The sequence below is a fragment of the Rhynchophorus ferrugineus genome, unplaced genomic scaffold (assembly GCF_030347505.1).
Source record: "Rhynchophorus ferrugineus isolate W39M unplaced genomic scaffold, kcgeb_rfMv2 rfM2, whole genome shotgun sequence".
In the NCBI taxonomy this organism is placed as follows: Eukaryota; Metazoa; Arthropoda; class Insecta; order Coleoptera; family Curculionidae; genus Rhynchophorus; species Rhynchophorus ferrugineus.
The window spans coordinates 48,244,541-48,269,341 of record NW_027472581.1 but is presented as its reverse complement, the minus strand read 5'-3'; the positions used below and the strand labels follow the sequence as shown (position 1 = coordinate 48,269,341).

Sequence of the window (24,801 nt, the reverse complement as noted above, 5' to 3'; positions counted from 1 at the left end):
CTTATGATCAGTAATACAAGAGAAGAAAGTGGCCTCTATCGCTGAAGTAATAAGCCGAAATAGGCAAACTCCAGAAGATGGTGTGTTTGGAAGAGATATTAAGCAGATCTGAAAAATACATAGATTTAGGTCATAGAAAGGAATCTGCAAAATAGGAGACTAACATTGTCCGAGGCCAGAACACATGTGGCGAAGAATATTCGAAGTCCAACGGTACCAACAACAATATTGGTTAGAATGTAAACACTCTTCCCGAGAGTTGGCTATAAGTTGATGATGATGAATTCATTTATATTATATAAACATAAATACTCTAAGAACAAAAAGATATTTGAATAAATATTTTATTTATTCTAGGCTCAATTTAATTTTTTGAATTTCATTATTCTTAATCATACTTGATATTAATAATTGATATTATTAATCTTTCTTGGATTCTAACTAGTTAAGGAATAAATATTATTTTTATTATATTTTATAGATTATTCATCAATTTATAAAAATTTCAAAATAAAATATAAGCCTTATGAGCATGGCACACCGCTTTCCTTGGAAAAATGTAAAGAGGTTAAATCTCCCTTCTGTGGCAGTTACTAAAAGTATATGTCTCATGTGGGAACTGTAAAATAAAGAAAAATTTTTATTATACGAGTTTTTCGAATAAGTCAATATTGGAAGTTGTTTTCTCGATAACAATGATTTTCGATGCCTGATTGTTAAAAATAGTGAATCTTATAACAGTGATAATAATTTAAAATTTATATTAAGACATTTTATAACAATTTTTTTATTTGAGGTATGTTTGTTATTTATTTTGATTTTTTACTTTTTGTTTTATTTTTATGCATAATAATATATCTATTTTTATTTTTATAGTAGCTCCCTCTCTCATTATAATTACAATGCCGATGATTCTGTAGTACCTATGTATAATTTTTCTTTCAGTTGTCATAATACGTCTACCTCTCATCGCCAATTACAACATGTCACTGAAAACTAGTTTTAGTATTTCACTACTACTAAAAGCGGCAATGGTGAATTAATGACTAATTAATGGCGAATTGAAATGATATTTTTAGTAAATTTATGCTGATCTTTGTTCGAGTTAACAGAGTAATAAGAGTTAAAACATAGTCGAAGATGTTATATAAGTTCTTGACAATATTAACTCAGAATAAAAACATCATCTTCAGGTTCTTGTTTTAAACTTGTTAAACAGCAGTTTTAAAGGATGTTCGATGCATTACAGTATGCAGCAGCGATGCGGTGAAAAAATATGAAACTGCAATGTATATATGCTACCATAAAATTATATTTATAGCAAGTCCTATAATACTAAATTGAGCTTGTGCTCGTGAATTGAACTCATTAAGGCTTGCGTTTCGTCGTTTATCATACTTTAAAACCTTTCAAATGCTTCAAACCTTGATAGAATTTTTGTATATCATTTTTGTTATATCACAGAGGCAGTAACTTTTGAAAAAGAATTCTGCATGCCTCGGTTGCAGATTATTTTAATGAAGAAATACAGTAACATTTCCAAAATTATACGTTCTAAATATTGTAAATTATTCAAGTAATTCCCATTCGAGTTGCAATAGTGTAACCTTCACAATTATTGCCATATATGTATCAGCATTGTCGTTCAAGAGCATGGTTCAAGGCTTTCCATTTTTTCAATTGACATCGGTAAATATTTAAAATTAGAGTTCCATTTCGCTTGCTTAGTAAGCTGCTTAAAAGTTCTTTCAGAGTTTGAGTTGGGTTTTGACCAATCACTCCTGAAATGTATACAGTTTTTGACCTTTTTTGATCATCCAGGCCGTTCAATGTTCCGATCTTCAAAAAATTTTGGATAGCTGAATCCAAAACCCACAATTGGAATATGGTACCTAGTATAGTGGCATATGTATATACTCAATAATAGCAAAGGAAAAATTATTATTCTATATAAAAACTCTTACTATTGAATATTAATATGACATGGATTCGAACTATTTAGAAACTTTAATGTTATCCTTTATTATATTTACTGAAGCTAATTGAACAAGCCTAAATTAAAAAAAGAAATTAAATAATAAAAGCTAATTATAAAACAAAAAAAATTAGTCTTTAAAATTACAATCATCAGACATAAATCTAATTTAAAAAAATAACGACAAAACCGTTAGCATTACTAATCAATTTACTAAAATTTTCAGAGATCACAAACTGCAACAACTTAAACGAATGGGTGTTGGCGGAGAAGACCTTGAGGAAATTGGAGGTATGTTACGTGTAGTATTCGTATTATATGTGTAAAATTTAGTTGTTTTTGTTAAATATCCGCATTGAATATCGTAGTTTTGTTCGTGCAAAACTATTAAAACTGTTGCCAAGTGAGAGTGCCGTTGTGTGAACTTGTCATTCGGTTTAGACGTCAAACTTAGACAACTGTGCATGTATTAGTGTTGTTTCTGTGTATAAATTAGCATGTCTAGCACAAACGATCATGACAGCAATAGTTCAAAACGACTTTCGCCTTGCCCTGTATATAAATCCCCACCTCTTCTCGGGTTGAGCATATAAACTGAATATCAGGTTCACACACAAAAAGGCATTTTTGTGTTTTTTGGCGGTGTTATCCGTTCGGTTCTGTTTTGTTTTCCGTTTTCTGACCTCTACGTGTCACTCCTACGTGTGACCGTTTGTTTTTCTCTGTACAGGTGACGAGGAGCGAGTCTCATTTATCGACCGACATAATAATCACAAAGTACCCGAGAAAAAAGGTATCCTTAAAAAACACGATTATAGCATGCTATTGGCCGGTGGAAAAGAAGGGTGGGGTGACGGGGCACAGGCGGAAGATATACTGCGAGCAGCTGAGGCAAATATGACTCAGTTGATTGGCGGTGAGTTTTCCTGACTCGTGAAAAAATTATTAAAGCATGAAAATCTAAATATTAACAATAATATTACAAGCTCTTCCAGTAGTATGCTTGTTAAGTGTTAGACATCATTTTGTGATTTCGATATAATCTCCCTCTAGAGATATATACCTTTCCTCCCGTCCTTATTACTTTATTCGTTGTTTAAATAAAAACTATCTAATACATTACTATCAGACTAATGATCACCATGTTCATTTTTTCTTCATTTTTTCTTTATTCTTTCTCATCTTTTGTTTGTTCTTTTGGTAATAATAATGTCATGAGCTTTTTTAACGAATTCCTTGGTGGCCATATTTACATTCAGCATCTAGTATTTACAGTATTCCTCATCAAAAATTGAAACAATTTAATATTCACATATAAATTCAAAAAGAAAGGATAACGACAGACCTATAAATGTATATATACTAACGCTATCTCCATATTCTTGTTGAGTTATAGTTTCTTGAATCATTGTTAAACGGCAAGGGATTTACATATATAATCAATTCACAAATCAAAAAATTCACATCAAAAATTATACTAGGTGCTTGACTTTATTATGCTCATTTTTTGATATTAAAATATGTATTAAAATAAAATTGATACAATATGTATATTAATCAAAATATCTTCACATTATATATACAACTTTTTCCCAACTTTCTTAACAACGTAGCGATACCGGGTCAAAAGAACAATGTTGGTTGGAACAACATACCTCTTCGACGATTTAATATCATATGCTAGCTAAGCCATGCTCCATTCGAGCTGCAATAGTATATTATCAAATTCCTTCACAACTTTTGAAACATGTGGCCGTTGTCATGCAAGAGAATGACTTGGCGCCTTTTACTCGCTATTGCTGAGATTTTTACATCATTAAATTTGTTTAACGTTGTGGCGTCTCTAGTAAAGAAAAAGCAATGAAACCACAATGTTGATATTGTTCGAAGAGATTGTTCATTTTCCTTCCTTTTGGATCCCTCCAATCATGTTACCTCGCAGTGCCATGTTTAGATAATTTAAAAATTCAATAATATCAGATACGTAATCCACTTTTGCCAACCAGTTAACATCATGAAATCTGTCCTTGAATTCAAATATGACATATCTCATTTCTCTTTTAATTCAATAAGGCTTTTTTTAAACATTTTCTCTTGAGAAACATCGCACCTCACAATGTAAAATAAGATGCTCGTGATCACTTTCCATTTCTTTGCACACAACAGAGAATAATCTTGAGTTCATTGGACGAGATTTTATAAATTTTATGAATTTGACGCACTCCTATATCGTTGCTGCCAAGGGTAAAGGCATTTTTTTAAACATTTTTTTTGTTGAAACAATCATTAATTAAGTTAAATATTTCTTTGCCTGTCGTTCATGTTGGCAAATATTTACGAAACAGACAAACAAAAACTCTTTATAAATAGTACTCTCAAAATCATATCGTACAAAACATATCAGATTGGCCTTATCGGATATATCTCTACTTTCATCGATTTGCAAGGAAAATATTGATATGATTTTAAATTGCCTACGATTGTTTTTTCAATGTCATATCTCACAATTTTTTACCGTGATATTCGATAACGCTAACTGACTTACTTAGCTTTACTATCTTTTTTTCAAACAATCGAGACTCTTTTGACTTTTTTTGTAGTCAGGATGTTTTACTTCGAAATACTGCCGCAACATTTAGGGTTTCATTGATTTTTTTGATAGTTCGAGATTGCACATGATGGATTGTTATCTATGCCCTTCATAAAGCTGAATTGATTGTAATCTTCCAGATATTGTCGGATCCATGACGCGTTTTTCTTTTTTGAAGATTCGTTTACCTGTTTGTCATGCAACTGTTTATTAGAATCAGTATTAGGACTTGCACTTGGCTGTACTAACTCACTATCACTCAACTCTTGTTGGGACCCTGTATATCACTTTGATGTCCCGGTACCGGGTCGCGACTCGGCAAATAGGAAACACTGCTCCATGCCGATCGTTGTCATTGACCTCAATAACACAAGTTTTAAATCGTTGAAGCCAATTATGATAAATTGAATTTGATACAGCACAGATACGGCAGGATGTAGTACTATCATTAAGTTTCTTAGATCAAACAATAAATAGAAATATCAAAACCATCCAATTTGACAATTGTTTAAATTGATACCTCACATTTTTACTAATAGACATCGCTGACCAAAATACATAATACAGCAATATAACAATAACCTATGTCTTATAGACAGGACATTTTTGATACTCTGTAGAAAATTAGTCAAAGGTCTGATAGTCATTTATCACCATTCTTCATCCTTATATTTGTTCATAATTGTATCACGCAATACGGCGATCAAGTTTTCCATTCGCTCGTTTTCTTCTTTCATAAAAGAAATCCAGTCTCAATAATAACATCCCAAAATATAAACGCAAAACCATTACCAGTACAAATAAATCCCGAAACCGAATTTATTTCCTACCCTAAATCATCTACTAAAATAGATGGCAATTATGTAAAAATAAAAAATATTTTCGCAAAACAATACATCGGCCGTAACGACTGAAAAATAACGAAACAGAAAAAACTTTAAAGCAAATATCGCTATATTCAACAATATATTTAATATCTTTTAAGATTCAAAATATTCAGAAATAGAATTAGTCCAAAAATCCTTTAATATAACTAATTTATGTCAGTCTTACTAATAGACATTTATTATAGTGGCTAATGGATATCAGATCTCTGTATGCTAATATATATCCAAAATGTTTTTTGATACTTTGTGCTCTTCAAATAATGTTTAATTGATATGGAATATTAATTATTGTCATTTTCGCAGAAATTATTTTAATATTGAATTATTTTAAAATATATCAGAGACTTATCTCCTGATGTATTTCATTGTATATAATATAAGTGCATCTAAGCTTCAATCAATAGTTTGTAATTGAATAAGTTAAACCACCTGTAAAATGAATTCCTCTTAATTGAAGAAATTGACAGTCAACAAAAATGTATATTCTTTTTAACTCCCTGTATATGTAATAGAAAAAATCATATGCATGCTTAATTATTTGCTTATGGTTTTTCTTTAAATTACAACATTAAGTTCTTTGTTTTTAGGTTCCAGTGCAGATGTTGAGCGTACACTGAAAACCCTTAATGGATATCATGATGATATAGTTGAAGCACTGCGAAAAGCAGCTGCACAACGAGGCATATCAACGCCTTCTGGTAGCACAAGTGCCCTAAGCGAAGAATTGCTCAGACGAAGCTTACAGCAGTGTGCTGAAAGCTATTCCGACTTCAAAGGAAGAAGCAGTGGACGCGGTAGTAAGGAGAATGTTTGTGAACAAGGGGTAAATTTTATAATAATTCATCAAAGACCAAATTACACTTCTTTCTCAATTACTTTACTAGCTACACGAAGTGGTGATAGAACATGAAGAGGAAGATGAAGATGAAGTTCCACCTTGCGGAACTTTACGAATTAGGAACTTAGAGGATCTTATCAGACAACTGGAACATCATTCGCGCCATATGAGTCCCAGTGGTTCTGAAGATATTCGCATGTCAGAGACGGAGGCAGATAGACATTATCGACAAGAATCATCATCAGGTAAATAAATTATAATCAATAGTCCAAAGCTCCATGAACGCCAGACATGCATTATTTTATAAAAACTGAATTTTATTTTATGGACCTCTTACTACTACAGTTTCAAATATTCGGCGTGACTTACTTCTCTTACCCAACTTAGTTGAAGATCAGTTGTAAAAATATACGAGCAAAAAATGGCTCCGAAACTATATATTTTCTTGAAAAATAATTTGTTAAGTAACAAATAAAAATCAAATTTTATAAAATGAAGAAACAATTGCAAATTACATTATTTTAAGGAGGTATTCTAGTTTAAAGGCATGCATTTTATGTATTGCGTTAAGTATAATAAAAGTAAGTGAAATAAAAAAAAACATTTTATTATAATTTTTTTAACTAAATATATATTAATATTTAAAGAAAGAATACAAAATAGAAAAAAGAAAGTGAAAATGCTGCAGGCTAATGAAATGTAATTAAAAAGGGTTACCTTCAGAGTCCGCCATGATATTTGGCAAAAGAAATATTTCACTCGATAAAGAGCATGTTAAAAAGAATCGAGCAGAGACTCAAAAAAATGTAGTAGTTGCTTGGACGACAATTGCAAATTAACTCTCCACAGTAAACTGTCATTATATAAACAAATTTGGAAACCACTGTAGACCTATGGGGTACCATTATGGGGTTCCATAAAGAAATCTAATATTAACATGATCCAAACTGGTCAAAACAATATTTTTCGCTGCGTTGTTGACTCCCCATGGTATATTAGAAATGAGGACATCCACAAAGATCTAAGGGTCTGCGAAAAAAACATCAAGAAAGCATTACCGGTGGAATCACATCCATGAAATGCTTAATTAAGTTTAAATATGAAATTTTAGATTTACACTTTAAGAACATTATCAAGAAAAAATAGTAGCCAGTTATAGATTTAGTTAATAATTAGTTATATCTGTGCATATGCTTTTATTCAATTATACAACCCTTGGTCAGCGAAATACAATAAAGCTAAATTAACAATTTGTTTTAATTAAACTAACTAAATAAATAAATGTATAATGATAAACAAAAATAATTTTTTATTAATTATAATATTATGTAGTATAACACAGAATCAAAATTATTTAACACTATTCGAAAATAAAACCATTCAATCAGTAAAACTTTAAATTAGTAAGATATCATCTATCTATACATTTTATTTAATTAAATTTAAATTTTAATTAAATTGTGATATATATTTCTTAACAGTACAAGGTCTATATATTTTATTTGAAATTTTTATTTTTGCCAAATTTATATAAAATATTATTTCAGAATTTGAAATTATAAAAAATATTTCATAAGACCTTTTATAAATTAAGATTTTATCGGATAATAATACTCCATTAAGTTAATGTATAGTAATAGCGAACCAAATCTGGTTAATGGAGTGAATACTCCAACAAATCGTACATTATATTTCTGTTTCCACTGTGACAGCACTTTCGTTGATGAGAACGTTTAATTGACTTAATAAACCGATAACTTTTTCTAGCGATAACTAACAAAAAAAAATTGTTCATGTCTAAAAATATATAATTACTACATAATTGATAACGATATGAATGTCATGTTAATTACTGTACATGTTAATAAATTGTACATAATCTACGTAACTTACTCACCGTTCTCACCGTTAAAAATGTACTGTTGTTAAATAAATATACAGCTATTGATTACAATATAAAGCAATATAAATTTAAACTCAACGTTTTAAAATGCAATTTCATTGTTCAAAGCAAATGCCATTTCATTGTTCCTTCTAAGAGTCACACTATCCCAAAACGAGATCAATTCCATAAATTTAATTTAATTAGCAGGAACAATATCGTAATTTATATAAGCATAATTTAGGCTTTGTCACATGTTGTATTTTGTATAATATAACTTTTCAATTATTTTGTACATCACCTGTCGGTACAAGAACAAGAAGATTTATGGGATGGGAGTCTTCTTTTGCCCTAAAAATGGATAGATAATATATTTAATAATATTATTTTTAATTAATTTTAAATAAACAGTTTTCCTGTCAAGAGAACGCTATAAATTAATTGCAACATCTATTACTTAGAAATATATTAACGTGATTGTCACAATATTAAAATAACATGAAAACATTACTAACATATGTAATTTATTAACACAGCTTGCAGCGAAAGTTCACACCAATCTCATCGGGATTCTCGTTTCGTCTACGGTCGATATCGACAACCTTCCGCACGACTACTATACCCGCAATCACATCGAGATCGTCAAGCCGAAGAGGAAGGAATATACGAAAGCGCCGACCATGATCGGGGTGGTGGTGGCTGTCAAGACACTCCTGACAGCGAAAGGTAAAGGAAATGGGCATCATGCATTTGCTTGCTTTACTCATTTTATCAACATCTCTATTTTTAAATTTATATGATGAAAGCTTTTATTACAAAACAACATAACATTTTTTAATAATATATTATTACTAGTCGTTAACTTACAATTTGTCTCTACAGTGACTTAAACTTCATTGGCCCTTACTTAATCTCTAGTAAAATAAAACTAAAGTTGTAGCAGTTTTCAGTATTTTAACCTTTAATACGTTTCACTACACAACTACACAAGATCACAGGTTTTGGTTCTCTTGAGCCTGCATCTTATTTCAGTTTTGTCAAAAGTTGCAGCATTGTGTACATGGCAATGGTATATTTCCTCATGACTTTTCATCCTCATCTCTTAATTTCTCTAAGATCTTCTGAGGGCTTTATTACGAAATACTTGTATTATGTAATAAAGTAAAAATAAATACTACTTCTCGCAGAATATTATTATATAAAGATAATTTAGATTTTATTATTCATATCTATTGGTATATGAACTATTTGGTTGTAAGTGAATTCAATATTCAATACTCTCGTTGACTTTTATTCTCCATGCCTTGGTCTATTTATTTATTATATTTATTTTATTATTTTCGTTTTGTAGCTTTCTGATTGTCTATATATTGTTCATAGTAACATTTCCTATATTTGCCTATTTCTTATAATTGCTTTTCTTGGTTGTTGTTCTCAAGCTCTTCTCCGGTGATGAAGCCCTGGCGTAACGTTATCTTTAGAAAAATAGTCCAGTATACTACTATATTTTGAAAGGTAGCAAAAAAATCGCCGCTCACTATAATTTATTAGCCTATTCATCTTGTCAAACAGCTGAATGACAGCATTAACATAATGCAGAACAAGTTCTTCACAAGTCGTGGAAAATTTACTGAAATAACTGGAAGCTTGACTTCTTCCTTCTACTACCTTTGAACACTTAGATACTAAGCGTGGTAATTTATATTCCGGGATTTTAAATCTAATGCATTTATTAACAATTACTATTTATCAAAGTTTTTTTTTCAACCAGATTACGACACTAAAACGTACATTTTAAACGTAACCGTCGAAAAACTTTACACTCATTACTAAACGAATTATATCATGAATAGCTGTTTGTGGGAACTCGGATATTGACTGAAATTGGTAACTAAATATTGATACGATATCAAATATCTACTGATTTAAGTAATGTCTAAAGATGCCTGAATTTTCAAAATACTCCGCGGTCATACTATTTTTATAATTGACACACTATCTAAACGGATCTAAGGATTTTGTCCAATACACCTCAAGTTTAATATCTAACTATTCGCTATGAACTTTCCAGTACAAATACTTCGTCATTATGTGAACAATTATGTCATTAAGTTCATTATTATATATACCTATCACTAATGTTATTTCATGTTGTTTTCGGCTTTGTTGACTCTTTACTTTATATGTCATAATGTATCTTGATCAAATTCAGGAGAATCCAAAAAAAGAATTTAAGGGAGTACTAAAATTCGGAGAAAAAAGGTTTTTTTAATGTACCTATAGGAGTTATAATATGGAAGTATGTGTGTTAAACTCCGTACCCAAGGATAAATGAAATATGAGCAGAGACAATCAGTCAAAATTTTCATGATACTTATAGCCGCAATACTTCTTTCACCTGTACTCTACTACATTCTTTCTGTATACTCAACTATGGATTTAACTTAAATCAATAGCAATACCTTAAAAATTAAAAATATTAATACACATATTAACTCATTCAGTAAGTTTTGTCATTCGATAGAAAAACAAAATGTTATAGTTTGAGATACGTCTTGAAGGACATTACAATTATATTTTATCATATCAGTAATAAAAGATCGAGAAGAACAGGAGGACTTTTACCGAATCGCAATTGTTTAGATAAGACTTTGACACTTCGCCAGTTTATGGAGAAAAGTATTCGATGTGAAAAGCGTGCGACTGTCGTTTTCATTGATTTTCATTCTGCTTTCAACTGTATAGACTGGCCCTTACTTGGAACAACTCTGGAAGCTTAACGTGTTTCTCTAAAAATTATTCTTCAAGCATCTTACTATGATTCCATTAGTAGCGTTTAGTTATGAAATGACTTATCAAATTTAGTTGAGATCTAAACCGGCATTCTTCCGGTTTGTGGTCAAAGTCATGTAGTATCTCCATTATTTTTCTGAATAATATTGGTTTCATCACTAAAATGGGAATACAGAAGACTATCGAAATATACTTCATTCTCTGTGAAATCATAAAAAAGTCAAAAACACACTAATTACAATAAAAATTGGAACATAATGTTTTACTAGATATAAAACATGAATAAAAATGTTTTTAAATCCTAAATAACAAATGTTTGGTCGACTTCTCCTGAACTTTAATTTCTCCTAACGCCTAACATAACTAGCTTCGAACCGAAAGAACCTGGTTTACAACAATCTTAGTTATCTTCTTTTGATGCAGAAAATCATGATTATTAATCTAAATATTATCCATACTAATAATAAAATGCATAATTGGCTCCATTGTCAGTGAGTTGTGAACTGGTTTTACATGCAACTTTCTGAAACCCTCAATTTTAACAAAATATTACTCATGCTCTCTAATATAGGCTATAATATATAATATAGCCTAGAATACAAGCCCAATTTCTTTCAAATCTACCTCAATAATTCTATGAATCCTTGTGTCATTTTTGATAGCAAAAAACGTATTAGAAACCTATTCATTTTTGCAAAATAATCATTTTGAAATAAAAGCTTTCATTTTATTCATTTTTCTTGGATGATTTTTGATCTATTTATTATTATTATATCTTAATTATAATATTGTCTGTTTTTAACATTTTTATATGTTTTGTATATAACAATAAAATTGGCTTTAATAGGTACACTTAAACGGTATACGTTTATTCAAGAAAGTAGTTCGTGAATACCGGTATTTTTTCAACTTTTTTACCTATTTTGGCTCGTGACATAATCATGTTATGTTGGCGTACTGCTTGTAAGTAGAGGCTTTTGTAAAATGTGTTTAGGAAAAAATTACTTTCAGATTCAACGAATAAAACTGAAAACTGCCAGTTAAAAGCCTTGTTAGATAAATTCCAAAAATAGGAATATTATGTAATTATTAAATACTATGAATTCATTTTCATCATGTATCAATCTACTACGTACTATATATGTATATTTCTGGTATATAATATATTTGCTACAACCTAACGATACCGGATCCAAAAAAATATTGTTCCTTACTTAAAAATATTGTTAATTAATTATCGCCCTTAGTAAGCATTTCGAAATAACACTTTTAGTAATTTCGTATGGTAGTAAATTGTCTTCCTTTTCCCATACCATATAAATGTCTGGAAACAGTTGATTCGTTAACTGCTAGGCTATCTGAAAACTTTTGACAGTTTGAGAGTCCGAGCCGCTCTTTGTCATTGACATCAAACCAATGGAGGAATCCCTGTTTATATAATTAACATGTACAGCTGCAATTAATATATTATTAGGATAAAGAGCATCTCAATAAATAGTTCTTTACATTGATACTTTACATTTTAATCAATAGATATCGCTGATCAAAATACATGCAAGCACCTAATATATGCTCACCCAATATTTTTCTTAAAGTTGCCTATGTGTTGGCTAATTCTTGAGTAGTTCCTTACAAATAAAAGCGCTTCTAATTTCTTTTAAGGATTTCCATGGAGACTCATACTGATTTTACCCCGTATAACTAAGATCCCTCATAGTTTCGAGTTTCTGTTTATGTGACTACAATTTTTCTTATTCTTATATTATTCTTTTTTTTTTCTCATAATTGAAAAGCCATCAGTCAACTATCCTTATAATTGCTATCAAAGTAAATACTGTAAATAATTTTCAACATATCCTTTAGAGGTAGCTAACTATCTTCTACGCTATATGTATATAACTTTGTTAATTGCCCACTGTTTTCTTACCGCCTTAGGTGTTTTTTTAAGTTCTTGTATCTATATTAAACTTTCTTAGCAAACATCTAAAAAGTTTCATCGATCTCCTTTCTGTAAATTTATCTGATAATGGAACATAAACTCAAACAAGTTTTTGAAATGTAAATTCTACAAATGTATGTAAATGTTTATAGATAATTGTTTTGTCTATTCAACTTATTCTTTACTGCGATAACATTTTCAGGGTTAATAACACTTAAAGTAGAAATTGCTCCCTTTTCACTATAGAACTAAATTGCAACTTTGTTGAAATTCTCAATGGCAGCTATAAACCATATCTAATTATGATGTAAAATCCAAAAACAACGGCTTGTATATTTCTTGAGATCCTAGTAAGTCATTACCCGAAAATGATATTGTAGCAATTCCGTGAATTATTTCTCAAACAATATTTATCCAAATTTAATAAATTAAAATTGAATGGACAGATAAGAGAACAGAATATCCAATTGATTTTCATAATTAACTAGAATCTCCACTTTTCAATAATTCTGGCTTAATCCTCAAGTTGTAATAAAATAGAATTAGGTATTAACATAGCAATATCATTACACGAAGTATATTTTAGTTAAATTTTAATTTAGATCACTATAATTTTATCAATTTGTAAAACTCTCTACAACATTATTAGAGATATATTATATTATAATTACAAGTACTAACTGCTATAATTACAAGTAAAGTGCATTGACGATAGAAAATACTACGTAATGTCATATTAAATAAATAATACATAATACATAATAAAACTACTGAAATTCAGAATCTAAAAGTAATGATTTCCAGTAGATGTAGTTGTCAGTGTACTACCGTGTCTTGTTCGGTAGTTCTGCCATATTTTGCTCATTTTCTAGTGATGAATTTATTCAAGCTCAACAGCAGCTAGCCCGTTGGGCCAGTGAGGATACAGTGGGCGGTCATCCTGGGGCATCCGGAACAGGAGGAGTAAGTACTGGAGGGCCACCGCCAAGGGAATATTTTCCTTCGCCTAGCAGCTCTACTAGCGAAGAACCACCCAGCATAGCAAGGTATGAACGGAAAAGTGAAGTATATTTCTAGTTACTTTTATAATATAGCAAGCAATACATGTTCTAGACAAATAAGGTCAACATTTACCTATGACATCTTTATTTACTAATTCAAAATCTGACCATCGACAAGATTTTTAGGAAATTAAAAGTAAATAGATCCTTCAGTGCTAACAAATATTTAGAGAGTGAGGGTAACAAAATGACTAAAAAATGAGATGCTTTGGTAATAAAATTATGATAAAATACAATTATTTATTGGATACATCTGTAAAAAAAAACTATAAGAATATGCAGTACAAAAAAAATTGATAATATTTTTCTTAAATTACCTATTTTAATTGTAATGTTTCTTTTAGCACTTTATCTATGATGATAGATATATAGATAGGTAGATGATAAATTCATCTACCTATCTTATCCAAATCTTAACAATTTTCGATAAATCTACAATAGAGTTTCGACTTTTCATCCCTTCTAATTTAAAAAACCAACAAACCAAAATGTATCCTTTTGAATTTTGGAGCATACGTACATACAAAAAGAACATTATCATCAATACATAATAAGAACATAGGGAAGGCCTTTACTTTCCAGCTAATATGCTGTTGTTAGTACTTTAAGATATTGTTAACCTCCTAATTTCAGATAGCTCTCTGTGATCAATACATTTTTGGGCTTTTCGTTGCGTTTTCCATCCGGAAGGTCGATCCCTTTACAGAAGTCTGTGACTGATGGAATTCTTTCACGTTTCATTCAATAAACATGTTCAAACCCTTGTAATCTGTGTCTCTGGATTAACACTTTTAGTTTAAAATTTGATTTTCTCTTGAACCTAACTTCATTTTATACGGCCTTTTATCTTTCTACCTGCTCGTTTATTAATTCTTTACCTTCTTCCTCCGTCCTATTGTCCTATTGTACTTACTAGTTATCGTTTTATTTTGCGAAAAACCAATTAGGATTATGCGCAATCGTCATTCTAAATTATTTAGGCGCTTTAACATAGACATTAACTAAAGATACTGTCAACTTGATCACAACTTATCTTCTTATTTCGCTTATAACGAAATAACGCATTATGCCACCTACCAGTTAGGGCTTTTCTATATTTCTTTTTCTATTAAATAGACTTCACTATGAAACTAAAGAAGCTCAAACGGTTTGACTCTTAAAACTAAACTTGATTCATGAGCGTTCCCTTATGTCATTTCAGTTCCAAATCTATATTGTTCAATATTTCAATTGGTGTTTCCTTATATTTTTAATGCATTCGCGTGAGATAATAGTATTATTCATAGTAATGTATATAGTGGTTTAATATAATAATAATGTATGCTCAATATGCTCTCAATAACTCTCCATATCTGATATATTTATATTGTTACTTACATAATACAATTTACTTTTTCAATATTATTTTCTGTTCATTCACTTCAGGCTAAATTTAAAAAGATATTTATTTTTAAAGATATGGTACAATGTATTTTAATCAAAATGTTTGCTACCATTTTCAACATTTTTTCCTATACTTCTGGCAATGCTGTCTTGAAAGAAAGATGTTGGTTTGGCAGCAATCAAATTAACAACCCATTTTCACACTTTTTTGGCATTCCAAAGCCGTGTGACAGCCAAATCATATACTTATGTAGCCGTTACAGCAGGGCAGGGCATATTAAAGAAATTGTTTACAAAATGCCTGAATATTGAGATCCTATATAGGACGTTTAATATCACTAGGGAAAGGCGGGGCATGACAGTGAAGCTGAGCTTCAAAGCATAATATATCAAAGAATCGTATAGTTTTGTAAACATATTTATTATTATAATTATCCTTGGTAATTAGACTAGCAAATTTCAGACAACTGGGAACATCAGACAAAAGGATCAGTCTTAATATTGCTAAAAGAAATAAAAGGCAAATCTCCCTATCTTACCTCATACAGGGGGTATGACATTATCATACTAATTGTGTTGACAGAGCTAACAAACATGTATAACTTCATCGTTACCATCGTCAACTCCTGCGCAGACACAATGTGCTCATTTATGATAATTGAAGCAAGCGATCAAACCTTCAGATGATTCTAAATAAAGACCTCCACAATACAAACATGGAGTGTTTTCTTTATGACCTCTTTTTTCGGAACAGGTGCTTTTTATACGTTTCCCGACATTATTCCATTTAATTCTAACAGATTCACCTGGATCTGGATGGATATGTACTTTGTTTATGGTGAATTATTTTTAGAACAGCATTCTTTACTTCTCAACTTTCCGTCCTTTTATTTTTTAACTACTTTGCTTCATTAGTCAATGTCGTAGATAATTGGAGCCGGCAATACTGTTATGGTAGAAACAGGAATATCTGTTGTCGAAGAGGCAATGAAGACACTGTTTGAAATAAAAGAGTGGGATCAAGCGGCCAGATTCCAGTTGGTTTAAAACCATTAACGGCTGTCGACATCGTAGCATGAATGAAGGTTTTACCGAAAAGTTCAGCTATTTGCCGCATTGTTACTACCATTCCTGGATTACTACGGAGCCATGTCGAAACAGCTTAAACATAAAACATCGGCGACTTGCAATCGATAGGTGGTATGTGGTGGAAAACATACGAGTATGACTCCGTTTGGTTTTGCTTTGTTTATTAATTCCAAATTCTCTGTGACCCTATGCTCATCAAGTAGCAATAGTACTGGCCGATCAACAACTGTTTCACAACGTGATCAATGTCTCACAGACTCACTGCATACACCCCAAGCTCCTGGTGGAATATTCAACATTAAGTCTGAATTAATTCTTTTCCTAGGAAAAACCCACATTGGGGATATATAGTGCCCGGCAGCACTAAAATACATTTCGACTGTTATTGTTCTTGTTTCAGAGGGTACTATTGAACCTACTTGTCTACGGCCTCTTTTAGCTAATATTTTTGATTTGGTTTTAGGCACAACAGACACTCCTGTTTCATCACAATTAAAAACTTGATCGGAAGTCAAATTATGCTCGTCATAAACATTCCCCAAAAAATTTAAAAGCTTCTCAACAACTAACTTGTTGAAACCTGCAGCTCACGCGGCTGATGTATTTTCTGGATTTCTTATATATAATTCAGAATGTCTAGTCAAAAGCCCTATGATCCAATCTTTCCCAGCTTCAACTTTATCAAAATCGAAAAAGTTAGCTTTATTATTGGTACCAACTGGTAAGCCAAACCCTTCAAGTCTTCCTCTTTAAATCTAAATGGAAAATTGTTATTGGATGTAAAAAAATACCCAAACCGAAATTAACAATCAGGTTATGTTCAGATACATTGCATTTTCACCAATAGATATCGCTGATCAAAATACATGATAATACATGTACAAGATACATGGTGATAATTATCCTCAAAACGTAAGGCTAATAAAAACCATTATATGGCTTCATATAAGTCACTGTATCACTACATCTACAAAACATCATAATTTTTCAACCACTCCATTTGCTCCTTCACCATTTTTAGTCATATGTGCTAATGATGTTAATTTTCATTTATTAGAGCTCCAGTACCCGGTCCTCCACACCCACAACCACATCCGGATCATGCTACCATTCACCGCCCGAAGCGCTACCCCGAATACAAACACTGATAGTGGCAGAAACGAGGGGCAGCAACAAATCGGACCGACGACGCCATCGTCCAAGACGAAACCTACTCACTGACGAGACCGCCGGTGCCGATGCGCGCGCTTTCTTTACCACCCCCTCCGCCCGAACTGCTCGACGACGACGACGGTTATTATCACGAAGACGAGTGCGTAATGTGAACATAACCAAAAACTACACTAGGCAGTTTTTATTTTTCGTTGATCCCATCAACTGTTTACCGTTGTTGTTCCGTCGAAAATCTTCTGCGGTTATCGTTCAGCAGGTGGTACCATGTACATAGTAACTAGTAGTTAGAATGATGTTTTCTTCCGTATTCGGATCGGGATTCGTACAACTCCCGCAAATAAACAAGAAACTTGTGAAATAATACTTTATGAATGTAAAAACTGAATATTCAGAAAAGGTAGATGAGAAAACTCCACTAAACTCATTAACACCACAGATATGGTACGTATTAGTTTGTTTTCTAGTAGAGCATTCTCAAAAAAGGGCAGATTATTAATTATTTTATTTGCTCATTTTAAGTAACAGTTGAGTTAATTAAAGTATTAAACTAAAATAAATTATTATATTAGTTACTAGTAGAAATAGAGGGAATACATTTCAATACAATAGTTACATTTAAAATAATATACACCACCATTTAAATCTTAAAACATCTCGAAATAAAATTTAGTACTAATTTAAAACTATCAGAACTAAATAGGATTTACAAACTAATATTAGCAACTTCACTATGAAGAATAAAGATTGCAACGATATGATAATCAATATAATACAATTTAGTGGAATTTTTATATTTTCTATAAGAAACCGTAACCGTCTACCGTAAAATTTGATTCCTATTGTCGATGTTGATTATTCAGTTCTTACTTTTATAATCCCACAGGGAGATAAACTGTTCAAACCCCCCACTATATATTACATTTACCTTAATTAAAACAAAACAGTGTTATCGCAATTATTAGATGTTAAAAATGTAGGTAGGTGTGTTTCCGAATACGAATGGAATACGTTATTAATACGATAAAAAACGAAACTAATAACCAGTCGCGTACGATTCCCATCCCGAAAGGAACCGAATCGGTACCGATCACTGTCGAACGTCGACGCAGAACCCCCGCCATTGGAACTGGAAATCTTGGCCGCGCTTCCGGAAACCATCGAACCTGTCCGGAGTGATACAAATCCGACAAATGTGTGCCCTTGCCCCTCGATCTACTACTCCTCCGTGTTAAGTGTGTTGTGTGCCGTCGGACGTATTTTTTAGTGGCTGTTAACTAGTTGTTGACTTATCTAAAAACAATTAATATTTAATCGATGCTGTCGATCAACGGTAATGTGATTGTAAATACGACGAAGGAAGTAATATACTTTTCAATGCGAAAATTTTGTCAGACAGGGCTAATTCATACTTATTATTCATCATTTTCGACAGATTTGTAGTTTACATCGTGATATTTATAACGAACTATATAAAAATTATTTTGTGTTTAGATTCTAATAATTTACCTGTTATTAATGAATGTCTCTGTTGATAATATATATATTGTAGGAAGTAAATATAAATATAAAAATTTTAGGTAAAAGTAAGGTTAATGGTGTTGAAACTGTTAATTTATAATCAAATCGGCTAATACTTTTACATTAATTATACAAGTTTTAATAACAATATTGCATTGGTTTATTATACCAATTTTGGAATACAATTTCACTTCTCATTGTCACATCTTTAAACGTATTGTCATGATTGGTCATGGTAGGGTAACATCTTAGTAAACATTAATTTAAGTATGTTTTATAATTTAAAAATTAATAATTAAAATACAATTTAATATAAAATTTATGATATAAAACTCCTTAAGTAAAATGGCAAGTACTTCAAAAATATGTCTTAAATTGAAATAAAATGAACTAGTTTCATTCTTCACAAAAATGTCGCTTAACTATGTTATTAAAGAGTTAGATTTCATATAATGATTAATTACATTATTTTATCATAGAATATCAATGTTAATAATATTTGTGTTCGAACTTCTCTATCGTTTAAACTATTTGCAGAGTAAAGAAGGTCGACGATATCAGTTCCTGCACTCGCATAAGTTAGGTTAAGTTTACTTACGAAAAAGATAGGAATATTTAAAATAAATTGAGTACGTCGTATTTTCAATCGCGATAAAGACAGCGGTCCATGTATCAGTGTTGATACATGTATAATTCTAAATTCGTGATTGGTGTATGTCCCGATTATGCCTTAGTTGTGGACATTTTAGTATTAGTAATATTTTTTCCGAAAAAAATAATATAATGTTTACTATCAGAACCATTCATATTCGTTGTATTTACATGTCGAATTGGTTGAAAAATTGCTATCTATGTTTCAGTAAAAATCACTGTGAAAAACCAAAATAAGTGGGCACTAAAAACGTCAGCTGATTATCAACCGGAGACTAATGCACAAGAACAATTCCCCATCCAGGGAATAAGATTTTTTTTTAATTACTCTTTCTTGACATTAAACAAAGCTATTATTAAGTTCTTTAGAAAAAATCAATCTAAAAACAAGCTTGATAAATCCAATAGTTTCTCAATATTACTGAAATATTTTCAACTCAGTTCATTGAATGTTTCTAAATACCCTTTTTTATTTATTTGAATTATCTTATCTCCATTTAAAATTATTTGAAACTGTTCTGACTCAAATTAACTAATCAAAACAATCGTCTACAGTACAGTAACTCTAATTCCAACCGAAAGATGGAGACATATATGTTTTCAAAAGGCAAAATTAATTTGTATACAGATTATTTCAAATAATACTTGTTTATTTTATGGTATTATAATATACTTAAAAAATAACAATAACTAATACTAAAAAGGTCCACGCCCTATAATTACGAAATATTCGGAGACAGAAACGATTTTTTATTGTAGTTCTTAAGCTAGACAAGTTAACATGTTCCATACGCAGGACAAACTACCCATAAAACCATCAATCGACTTTGTTGAACAATTTTAACTCTTCCACGTTGCTGTAATTTAGCGAAAACGAGAGTTCACTTTATAATTTAGCGATATAATATGCACTATTATTAAAATTAATTCGTAATGGAAAACTTTGTCTCGCCGATATACAGGTTTGATTTTATGCAGTAGTTTTGTCCTGTCCTTAGTGATATTTAAGATTGTTAGGGCTCTTACCGGCCTAAAAAGGAATATTTGGTTTTCACGAATATGTTACTAATTTGAGGTCTCGTCGATTTTATTATAGACCACGAACGTTAAGCACTTCTCTATATTTATTGAAACAGAAACTAAGCGCTGTTCCTTTTTCTTTTAGTATTGTTTTAGCGCCATTCTATAGCAAAAACATCTAAACTCTGTATATAATTGACAGCTAGTTGTAGAAATTAACCTTTAAAATGAGTCAGTTATTTCCATTTTATCTGTATTTCTAGTTTCCGAAAAGTAATAAACTCAGAGATATTTTATTTTATTATATAAGCTGTCATTACAAATGCAGATTTAGTACCTGAAATTATTTTTATTTATTTATTCTGGGTTTTATTATTAATCTATATTTATAATCTACAATATACAGGGTGTATGCACTATAAGACGCCGTTGAACAGTAACCTTTTGTTTAATGAGTATATTCTTCGTTTTGTATATAATATTTCTGTTGATGATCTGTAATAAACAGCAAGACCTATTTGGTTCGTATTATTTTCAAAAAAAATTTTTTAAATAAGTTTCGATTTAAAAACACTCAAAACGAGACTCTATTTCAACAAACACTTAAAATAATGTTTGTGATTATTTTAACATTCGTGATTATATCAATTCGTTCTTGGATGAAGTAGATGAATATGAGAAATCGAATAATGAGCTACAATTGACGTATTCGATATCATTTACTTCATGGGTTTTTTGTACTTTCTGTTAATGGTAATGAATGTACAGTACCTATAAAAGATGGCGATGAGATACAATAAGTTTAATTTTTTTTTGTACACAATTGTTCGGTATGATAATACAATGTTTTGTTTGTAATTGATATATATTAGGTCAAAGGATGGGAATGTTTTGCAAGATATAAATAAATGGGATAGTCTGTCAATAATATATCAAAATTAGTTAGGTTATGTTAAAGATCTACTGCAAGTATCTTAGAAAAATATATCAAATCCCTCCTATGACCTACTACATTGTACAAATGCTATATACAATATTCCATTACCCAAACAATGAACTAACTCGATGTTTGTTTTCTTTTTTTGGTTGTCAAACTACATATCAATTAGGTACATTTGATTTGAAGATGACGAATAACGCAACTACTAATAATTTCAATTCTAAAATAAGTATAGGAATGTTACATGTTCAAAATGTATATAATGGTATATACAGGGTAAATGTGTAAAAACAATTTTAGCTAAACGTTACTTGATGATTGATGTTCTGTTAAAACTTAAAAAATGTCAAGTAGTTTCCAAAGGCCGAAAGCTTCGTATGGTTTGTGTATTACCATATTATAAATACCTATGGATATCTTTAATATATAAAAATTGTTTATCATTATAGGCGCTACGATATAATTATCGATATGCTATTTATTTAAACCAAAATAAACAAAATACCTTTATCATATTTATGCTATAAATATTACAGCCTTGAGTATGTTTACTTTGAAAACATATTTTCTCTACAGGTCAGAATATCTTTCGAATCTAGTCACCGTGGAAATGACACTCTCTGTCTCGATAGAAACATAATCCACAATTCAGCGACTGACTGACTTGTATGACGTTCGATAATTTTTAAGACCAACATTCCACCAGTTCTATTCGGATTTTTGAAATGAAGATTTATACGCAGACGGTTATGTGAATTGATTCATCGTTTTTAAAATTAGAACAGCCCGAAGCGTGCGACATCATCCTCGCTAATTTTAAAAATGCCGAACAATAAATATGTGTAGTGTAAAAATATATAATGTCTATCAGTGTTAGATATTAAACTAAAAACTAACGAATAATGAGAACTATGCTTAAGTTATATACACTATATTGTATTGATGTAGTAATCTAAGTATCACATACGTTATCATTTTAAATACTTTCGTTTTGTAGTTCAGAATCAATATGCTAAACGTCAATGCAACCGACCTCTAAGAAAACAGAAACAAAGCAATTTCTTATACCTATCTTTTTCACCCATAGCAATATCTAATAGGACAGACTGGGAATTAACACGTAAAAATATAGATCCCAATTTCTTCTCAATTCTGTGGGTGCAAACATCCAGAACAAACAACCAAAACTCATTTTCGTCAAGCAATATTCAAAACTAGTATATATTCTTAATGTGTCATACTGAAACAGTTGCTTGAAAATCCAATATTCGTTTGAATATGATTAAATAGAATCACATCGCCATCTATGACAATTCTAAAAGCTCAGTAGAGTAAAAGTCTGGAGTTAAGAAAATTATATGGAATAAACATACACTTATAGTGTGCAAGTGTAAATAGAAAATTTTGAAAATATAATATACGGTTTTAACAAAAGAAAATTATTGGATTTCAGTTAAATTAGATTTATCTTACTACATTTAATTGTAGAAGACCACGCTATCCAAAAATATTTTCTTTCATTGACTAATACGCATCGATATATTTAAAATATCTGTCTGAAGTTCAGCGAGAGTACTCATATTGATGATCATTAAATTAAGTGCGATAGCAATGTTTTTTTTTATAGAAAACTGATATTTTAAAGAATATCCGAACGTAACTTAAGGAATATAAAAAAAATAAATTACAGCAATACTGTTTCAAAACTAAAGTAAATAAGTTAAAAAAAAAGTTGGAAAAGAAAATATTTGTGGTTCACAATGCAAAGATCTCAGATATCAACGCTTCTTAAACACTAGTTAATTTTGATTATAAGTTCTCCAAAAATTTTAAGGTCAATTATTACACTCAGCTGATAACCTAAGCCACGTTATAGAAAAAATCAACTATTTCGCATGAACTCTGAATAGAAGGAAAACAACATACTTCTCTTTATTTGCAATGAAGTTATTGCGTCATCCTGTTTAGCAAAAGATCAATTCAATAACAGATATTGATATGAAATAGTTGATTTTTCACCCCTATCGCATTACACTTAAACTTAGCATAGTAACTTTGCTGTAAAAAATCCAATTTCCCTACCACTGATTTAATGTTTGAACCTTTCTGTTTAACCTGTGCCAAAAATAAGTCACCCTGCCGCTGTTAAAAAACCACAACTTAATTTGATAAGATATGTTCGTTTCTGCACAATTTCACCTATTTATATAGAACTAAAAGAAAACAAGAAAAGTAAAATTGTTAAACTTGCTCATTGTTGTACTTATTTACAAGAACCGTTTTGTGCCCTATCTGACGACCGCACATTTTGTTACATTAGAAATAGGAGAATCTTATGAAATTGCGACTAGTATTAGCACTGTGTCGTCGGTCGGGGTGCAAAATCCCTTTATGAAATAAGGACAGTTGAATGTCATGCGTGCAAAAGTTTCTTTTTTAATGAAAAGTCGATGGATGTAAATATAGTGTTATGATATGTCACACTGCCTAAAATATAAAAATTAAATATTATTAAGATTTTTTTGTTTCATTTTCTTTTCATTTTCATTTTTCCGTCGAGCAGATAGGCGATCTACTCGCCAGTTGCTTTGTTTTTATTTTAAGGGGATATTCTAATCTAGAGATTGGAAAAAATCTATTTTTTCATATTTCCTTAACCCTCAAGAATATATCCTTAAGAGTATTTTTTAAAATTTAAATTAGAGATAAAAATAAAAAATAAAAATATAAAAAGCCGATTTGCGAGCATTTTTCGTTTAAAATTTTATTTACCAAATAATGATGACCCTTATGGAAATAACAATTGGTCCAGAATCATACGCGTTAGCCGCTAATTGTGACAATATCTGGATTGAGCGCTCAGAAATATGAGCTCCTAAGCTTCAAAGGAGGCCAAAACCAATATTTTCAGTTTGTTAAGTGTTATACAGCAGGAATCGTATATTGAAGAAATGTAAGTATAAGGTAACATTGTAAGGCTTAAATTGCGCTCCTCTTTATCTTTGGCGTTTATCTTTATCCTTGGCCTGGTCTGTAAATGTTAAATTCGTTTTAGAGTCAGA

The 24,801-nt window shown here is 30.7% G+C and overlaps 1 protein-coding gene across 2 annotated transcripts in view; it reads left to right on the top strand.

The window, feature by feature from the left end:
- The window catches only part of LOC143191072 (uncharacterized), a 63,764-nt gene extending 39,508 nt beyond the window's left edge, over positions 1 to 24,256 (top strand). The window contains exons 4-9 of one of the 2 annotated variants that reach the window (XM_076395766.1): positions 2,202 to 2,266; positions 6,040 to 6,275; positions 6,337 to 6,535; positions 8,709 to 8,898; positions 13,777 to 13,950; positions 17,495 to 24,256. In XM_076395766.1, coding sequence (XP_076251881.1) covers positions 2,202 to 2,266; positions 6,040 to 6,275; positions 6,337 to 6,535; positions 8,709 to 8,898; positions 13,777 to 13,950; positions 17,495 to 17,585 — 955 coding nt within the window. In that variant the 3' untranslated portion in view covers positions 17,586 to 24,256. Of the gene's footprint in view, positions 1 to 2,201; positions 2,267 to 6,039; positions 6,276 to 6,336; positions 6,536 to 8,708; positions 8,899 to 13,776; positions 13,951 to 17,494 lie in introns of those variants that run through there. The other variant, XM_076395767.1, reaches the window with a different exon arrangement.
- Positions 24,257 to 24,801: the final 545 nt, after the last annotated feature.